Raw genomic sequence first — 7549 nt, 5'->3', positions numbered from 1 at the left:
CAATTTGGTGGTGGCGACGACTCCTCTTTTTCGCCACTTCCTGCTAGCGCTGGATGGGGGGAATCATTTGGGCAATCTGGCAATTCTACTTTTAGGTACGAATGGGCATATATGTGACTCTCTAACCTTTTTGGGTCAATTGCTTTAGGGATTGGAGGGAGATTGGTGGGACCTTTCCCACATGGGAAGTCTCCCTAAATGATTAAGTAGCAGCAATGGGTCTCTCTTTTACACAGAGGGTTTCAGTGTGTAAACTAGACCTGTCAAATGGGTGGGTCGGGTCGGATTTTGGATCGGGTCATAAATGGTCCGACCCAAATTGACCCATTAACCCGTTTATGACCAATTTATGCGCAATGCAATTTTCTTGACCCATACCCGACCCGACCCGACCCATACCCAACCCATATCCGATCAAACCTATATTGCTAAAACACTTTCATATTTAATTAAATATAGGAAAATTCATACCCAAGCTGAAATGAGAGCGCGGAATGAGTGAGTACAAGATTGAGTGAGGGCGAGAGAGATGCGTTGAGTTTAAATATGTTGTAAACTCATTTACGACCCATTTAACATCAATATAAGACTTCTATCAATTTATGACCCATTTACTAAATATAACTAACTAATTTATGACCCATTTACTAATATAGGGTTAAGAAATGGGTTTATGACCCATTTTGACAAGTCTAGTGTAGACTACCCATATCGGGAGTAGTTTGCCCACCCAATCATCAAGGGCTTTAAGGTTCTTTTTTCTTTTTTGTACATCCTTATTAGTCTTATAAAGTCTTTACATGTTTATGATTTTTCAGAATTAAGTCCCTCCAGCTTCAGATCGGGTTAATTGGAGCTGATACGTCCGACGGAACCGACGTGAATTACGGTGTGGAAAAATCGATTCGCGACTTTCATACCAAGAAATCTCATTGTTTAAGGTCTGGTCTGTGGTCTCCGTCGTCGGGCGTTTCGGTCTTGTGCATTATTCAATAGTTCCCGGTAGTCAGAAAAGATTTCCCATGTTAAAACTATTGTTGGCTCCCGCCAACATGTGAACTCCGATGAGTCCGGTTTGGCAGGGTTATGAGGACTTGTTTAGAGAGATTATGCGAGTTTAAGGATTTTGATTAGACAAATTAAAAGTTTGCAGAATCTCTAATTCGGAGAAATTACGGCAAGTTTAGAGACCAAAGAAGCGGGAGTTACTATCTTTATTCTGTCATCAAGAAAAACAATAATTAAGGACCCTTTAAGCCGAGCCTATTCTAAGACTCAGACAATGATTTGGCAAACTCGGATCAGAGCTCTTTTTGCTCGAGTCTGGTCGGGTCCATTGTAAAGTGCAAAGCAACTGACATGGTTCACATGGATACTGAGATCAATGGGAAGATCTGAAGAGGAAGCGAGTGTGTAGGGTTTTGCCTTGGATTCTAGTCAAGCGTGCACTGGCCTAAGCATTAGTAGAGAGAGAGACACAGAGAGAGAGAGATGACAGTTCGTCTTTTAATTTTACTGATTTATGTCCCTTTTTTAATCCTTCATAACTTTTTTGGGCGTCTAAAATCATAAAATGAGATTGCAAAATAGAGGTCGGGCATGGACCTGCTAGGCTATTGATTCTTCATGCGATTTGACTTGATCGAAAGGGTTCAAATCTGTCCTCGACGAATTCAAATATAATGTTGGGCAACGGAAGTTTCTCTAACGCTTCGCGAACTGTTTTTCCCGACGAATTAATGGGCCACGGTAGCTTTTTTGCAGCGGACCTTCTACCTTTTTATCAATAACCCGAAAGGGTAAAGAAGGAAAGTTCAGTGGTGGTGGAGTCGTTTAACGTGATAAAGTCATTGATATTGATGCCTTGAGCTCAGCTTTTGATTCTTGACTTTAGAAGCAACAAACAATGAGTGCAACTGTGCCCTGCAAGTAATCATTCGGGTCGACCCGTCTTATGAATTCAAGTGCTGGTTGGCCATGAATCGGGTCGTCCCCTTTTTCTGTCACCTTGGGCTGTGGCCCATGGGCCTTAGCATGGAAGCCTCAATTTCGGATCATAATCATGGGTCCGGCGGCCCACGTGCCCGCTCGAGCCAAATCGGCTCGATCCAAAACTGGCCCCGTCCGAAGAATTTTGGACAAAACTTTTAGGATTGGGCGAGTTTGGGTATCGATTTAAGGTCTAGATTAAGGCTTGGCCCTAGCCCACCCTATGATCACCACCCACTTCACATGATGGAACTGATCATTAACATCGTAGCTAGTAAATCGAGTTACGAGTAATAAATCGATATCTCAAAATCATGAATCGTGAATCGAGAATCCAATAGAAATAGAAATCGAAATCGTAACACACGTTGAAATAATAAAATTTGATTTTTCTTAACATAGAACCATACAAAGCAAAGCAAGTAGAGATAAGTGCAAAGCCAACAAGTTTTGAGTAAAATTCATGAGCAAATGTCGAACACTCTGTACACCAGAAAGGATTCCCCACTCAAAAAAATCTTTTAGGCATCCTAAAACAGAAGTTGAACGCACGAATAAATTTGCCATTACTATCTTGGGATTTCTTGATCACCAAGTAAACGGTTTGATGTTTCGAGCTCCGGCCGGGACTCGAATCCAAGCGCAGCTCGGCTTCACTTCCTTGATGAGCTCGGACCGTTTCCGCGGGAAGTCGTCGAGGAAAGTGTGGAACTTGTTTGTCGCGAACGAGTAGAACATGCCGTGGCCGCCCCGCGATTTCGGAAGATAGATCTTGTTGCCGGTCCCCCTAACGCTGGCATGGACCACCAAGCACGACCCTTGGCTCACGAACATCATCTTGTTCTCCAGCTTATCCACTTTTCTCCAGGTCCTCGACCTGAGGTCGAGACCGAAAACGCTCACCCGGGTCTCGCCGTAGCCCAAGAAAACCGCCAACAGCTCGCCCTCGTCCTCCGCCAGGAAACACTGGTCGATCCGCCCGCGCCGCCACTTCCGGAGCGGTTCCGGCCGGTCCGCGTAGATGTCGTGGTAATAATAACCATCATCCCCGATGTCCTCCCACTCCGCGTAGTTGAACCCGACGGTGTTGCCCTGGCTGCGCAGGAAGTAGCACCAGTCACCGAGCATCACCGGCGTGCAGTTTGCGGCGTAGGACCCTTTGTGTTCAAACTCGCGGAATGTCCATGCCGCCTCGCCTCGCTTGAGGAAGAAGATGTCGCGCAGGGCCTGCGTTGCCAAGAGCACGGTGCAGCCCGGCGCGTCGGGCGGGCCCGAGAAGCACGCCACGTCAATGCCGATTATGTCGAGGCCGGGGAGCCGCACCATGACCCGCGCAGACACATTGAAGAAGAACACTTCCCGCTCGGCCCGGGTCAGGAGCAGCCAGTCCCCCTCGCCCGCCGCGCGTAGCCTCGACCCGGCGAGCTCGGGGATGTCGGCCCGGAGGGCCGCGTTGTGGATGGGGTCGAAGAAAGTGCAGAAGTCGTCGTGCACGGTCGCCAGGATTGGCGTGCCGCGGCGGAAGAAGTCGGCCGTGGGGGGCAGGGGCCGGAGGACGGGGTTCGTGACGGACCGCCACGAGGCGCACACCCGCCGGAAGGAGGAAAAGTCCGGGGCCGAGAGGCGCAGCGACACCAGATCGAGGAGTTCGGGAAAGAGATCACACCATGGAGGCTTTTCTTGTTCTTGTTCTTCTTCTTGCACGCTATTAGGAACGTGATCTTCCATGTTGGCGTCGGAATCAATCGCCACGCTTGTTTCTAAGGAGATATATAATACGTGACCTCAAATTTGATCGTCTCTTGATGTGCTTAGGGCTTTTTAAAGGGACACCAGAAGAGCGAAAGATCGACGATGAAATTGATGAATTCTTTATCCTAGTTAGAGTAGGAGTCCGTAGCTTCCTCGATTTGAATAGATAGAGATGATTCGACCAAACAAAAATAGATAGAGATGGAAATTTGGAATGACATAGAATTTTAATTCATAACTGTTATCTGCTTTTTTTAAAACTACAAAATTCAGATCTTAATCCTTAGGACTAAAATTTCTTGCAAGACGACGAATTGCACGGAACTATAGTGCTTCTCTGTAGGGGTGATCGATTTTCACCTTGAAATCAAGAACTCCTAATTTGTGAAATCGGGAACCGGCCCATTTGGTCCCGAAGCCGGACCGAACCGATCGGATTGGATTGACTCGATCCGGTTATTGGGTGGGTCCAGGAACCGGTAGTGATCTCTTTCCTTTTTTTGTTCCTATTCCCTGCAAAATTGCAAATATGAACTGTCGTTCTTTGGTGTTTTGAATATTTAATCAATGAAAATATCAATGGAAAGATGCCAAAAGCATAATAAAATATGATCGAGTATCATTAACTTGCTAATAAGAAAAAAGTATCGGTCTAATCCGAGTGGTTCGATTCCATAGCTGGAACCGGACCGATAATCACCGGGTCCAAATTTTAGAAACCGAGAACCTATCGGGTTCCAATGCTTAGCCCTACAGCGAGAGGCCTGGCCCGGCACGGCACGACGGGACTCGGGCCGGTCCGACCCGGCACGGCCCGACCCGCCCCCCCTGCACATGTCAACGCGTGCTCGTATCAGAACCGGCAGACATCAGATAGTCAACCGGGGGGGGGGGATGCCATGCGGTGCGATGACACGCTCCTTAGTTTTTTTAACTCGCTGCCGCCGCACGCCGCACCCGCACAGAAGTAACACAAAACCGTCCACGCTGGCGATCCTCGATCCCCGTCCCCAGCCCATCCAACGGCTCCGCAGGCCTCCCCGCGTCGTGCGCCGTTGGATTACCCGGGTGCCTTCAGGGCGGCGTTATTCTCCTCCGCGTTCCCGGATCGGCCGACCTTCTCTCTCTACATAAATACCTTCTGATTCAACCGTCTCCCTGCATTCGTTCATCCATCGTCACCATCATCGTCTCGCGGGAGGCAGATTCGAAACCCTAATTCCTGCGAGCGCCTCTACCCCTCCCTCTCCGATTCCGATCTCTCCCTCTCGTTCCGGCATCCCGAGGTATTCGATCTCCTCCTCGTTTCGCTCTCTCGATATCGAATCGATTCGTCGGATTTCTTGAGGTTCTTCTTCTTCGAATCGTTTGCCTCGGTCGTTTTTTTTTCTGGATCTGATGATGTTGGTTGGTTTGGTAGGCTCCGTCGTTTTTGCTCGACCTGATCTGAAGCAAGCATGGCCCGTACGAAGCAGACTGCTCGCAAGTCCACCGGTGGGAAAGCTCCCAGGAAGCAGCTCGCCACCAAGGTATCGTGTTCTTCCCTCTAGGGTTTTCTGCAAAGCCGTTCGATTGCTGTGGATTCCTTTGTTTCCTTTCGGTGTTATTGGATTGGAAAGTGTTTCGATTCGTGGTGAGAATATTGGGGGGTTTGGTTGTTCGCGTGGTGATTTTGGTTGCGTAATTGGGAAATCTCAGGCTGCGAGGAAATCGGCCCCGACCACAGGCGGAGTGAAGAAGCCTCACCGTTACCGCCCGGGGACGGTGGCCCTCCGTGAAATCAGGAAGTACCAGAAGAGCACCGAGCTCCTGATCCGCAAGCTACCCTTCCAGCGCCTCGTCCGTGAAATCGCGCAGGACTTCAAGGTATGTGATGATGAGGAAGATGGAAATTGAAGGTTCTGTTCGCATTCCCGTGTTCAAGTTCTGACCTTTTTTCTCCTCCGTAATTTTCATTCGTGATCAGACGGACTTGAGGTTCCAGAGCCATGCCGTCCTCGCTCTCCAGGAAGCTGCGGAGGCGTACCTGGTGGGTCTGTTCGAGGACACCAACTTGTGCGCCATCCATGCCAAGAGGGTCACCATCATGCCCAAGGATATCCAGCTCGCGAGGCGAATCCGTGGTGAACGTGCTTAGAGCCGCTCTTCGTTACAACAGTATAATGACTAGGGTCTTTTGGTGATTCGTTTTGTTTTTCTGTGCATAGATGTCGAGCATTACTGGTTTGTCTTTTCCGTAGTAGTCTTTGACAATCGTATTATAACCAGTGGACAAGCAATCGTCGCCATTTGTTGAACAACGTTATGGTTTGAGTAGTATCAAATTTCTGCAGTTGCTCTTTCTCTTATCGCGATCTTTGGTTTTTCCTGTTTGCCTGAGATTTGCGTTGATCTGAGGGATTTGTGTTATTCTGGTGACGATGGAAAAATCCCATCCGTTCTTGAACCAGTACAATCAAGAATTGACCGGATTCTTTCGACCCAGTTGCTCGAGCGCATCATCGGTGATTTTTAACTTCTGGGACGATCAATCAAGTAACGAAAGATTAGATTTTTAAGAATGATTACGATTGCGATTGCTGTAACATCCGTTATAAATCTTTCATCCTCTCTAAAGGATGTATGCTTCCGTGGGGATGAAGTTGATAGCAATTAAAATTATGCTCAATTAGGGAACGAAATCTTTGTTTCTGGGATGTCGTTCCTTTTCAGTATGGTTCGTGGAAATCTCCTCGAATTGCTCAGCCTCCATTTCGGGTAAGGTATTACACGCATGTATCGGACCAGATTCCATTGTACATGATATTCCAACGCGATGAAATGCAATTTCGAAGAATTGTAAGTGCGGCATGTCAATCCAATTTTCCTTTCCAAATAAGGTGATGCCTATCGCTATAGTGACCGTTCCTCTCCATCTGATTTTGATGGGCCTTATCCCAGCTTGCGTCATGGAATAGTTAAAGAGGATTATGAGCCTCCGCACCTGCTTACTCCTTATCTGACAGAAAAGGCAGGAAAGGAGAGGAAGGCAATTCTCAATTTGGAATGGATCTATAGAAGGCTGCTGAGCCTGACCTTTCATTTGAATAAGTAAAGATTATGGTCCGGTGCCATTTTTGAAGACTTCCGCCTTTGATTTGTCAATAGAAGAAGCAAAAAAGGGGGCTTTGGTCCGCTTTACAATATGAAGAAAGAAACGAGGTCAAAGTTCGGAACATTTGACTCAATGCTCGGCGCCCTCTGCTAATGCTCTCGGATAGTCTTTGTAGTGCCAGGTCACTGAAATATCCTTGGTTTTTATTTGACTCCAATAATGGATCGGATCGAAACGAATTTCCTGTTGTCTAGGTGCTCTGATTAGCTCAATACGATTAACGAAGTGATATATTGAACCGAAAGAGATGCTGGTATAATATTGGATCTCCCCCTGCCAAAAGTGAGTGACTTGCTTATCGGAATTATTATAGTCTGAATACTCACAAGTCCAATGCTATTGATGTCCGATAGGGCCTCGGGGGAGGCTCCTGCTTCGATGCTAGCCAACTAGGTAGCTGCTCTTTCTATGATGCTGAGAATGCGAGTGTCTTGTATTCTGTATGCACCAAAGAATTTGGGTTAGTTGTGCAAGCAAGACTAGTCATTGAACAATCGATAATTATATAGCGTGGATATTGATATCTATGAAATAGTCATCAACAGCTATGTGGAGTAGGCATTGACAAGCGGCTGAGAGGAGTTTAATGAAACTCGTCGATGGAGTAAATAATGGGGTTAGCCATCTTAAAATTTGGCGATGTGTTGGAAGCAA

The 7549-nt window shown here is 47.2% G+C and overlaps 2 protein-coding genes across 2 annotated transcripts; one reads left to right on the top strand and one right to left on the bottom strand.

Annotated features, from left to right (window-relative positions):
- Positions 1 to 2577: 2577 nt before the first annotated feature.
- Positions 2578 to 3717, bottom strand: LOC115669035 (F-box protein At4g00893-like). Its single transcript, XM_030590364.2, has one exon. The coding sequence runs from the start codon at positions 3715 to 3717 to the stop codon at positions 2578 to 2580; it is 1140 nt and encodes a 379-aa protein (XP_030446224.2).
- A 1177-nt stretch (positions 3718 to 4894) lies between these two features.
- LOC115669045 (histone H3.3) lies at positions 4895 to 6089 on the top strand. The gene is made up of 4 exons (XM_030590373.2): positions 4895 to 5027; positions 5162 to 5270; positions 5440 to 5607; positions 5708 to 6089. The coding sequence occupies exons 2-4, from the start codon at positions 5199 to 5201 to the stop codon at positions 5876 to 5878; spliced, it is 411 nt and encodes a 136-aa protein (XP_030446233.1). The 5' UTR covers positions 4895 to 5027; positions 5162 to 5198; the 3' UTR covers positions 5879 to 6089.
- Positions 6090 to 7549: the final 1460 nt, after the last annotated feature.

Source organism: Syzygium oleosum, unplaced genomic scaffold, assembly GCF_021117445.2.
Source record: "Syzygium oleosum isolate NSW1041296 unplaced genomic scaffold, Sole_v2.1 Sole_v2.22, whole genome shotgun sequence".
NCBI lineage: Eukaryota > Viridiplantae > Streptophyta > Magnoliopsida > Myrtales > Myrtaceae > Syzygium > Syzygium oleosum.
Note: the sequence above shows the minus strand (reverse complement) of the source record. Positions and strands in the feature narration are given on the sequence as shown.

Excerpts from the sequence above, each read along its gene's own strand:
- LOC115669035 (XM_030590364.2), bottom strand. The coding sequence starts at position 3,717 with ATGGAAGATCACGTTCCTAATAGCGTGCAAGAAGAAGAACAAGAACAA.
- LOC115669045 (XM_030590373.2), top strand. The coding sequence starts at position 5,199 with ATGGCCCGTACGAAGCAGACTGCTCGCAAGTCCACCGGTGGGAAAGCT. Across the intron at positions 5,271-5,439 it reads GGAAGCAGCTCGCCACCAAG|GCTGCGAGGAAATCGGCCCC; the intron begins GTATCGTGTTCT and ends GGGAAATCTCAG. Across the intron at positions 5,608-5,707 it reads AAATCGCGCAGGACTTCAAG|ACGGACTTGAGGTTCCAGAG; the intron begins GTATGTGATGAT and ends ATTCGTGATCAG.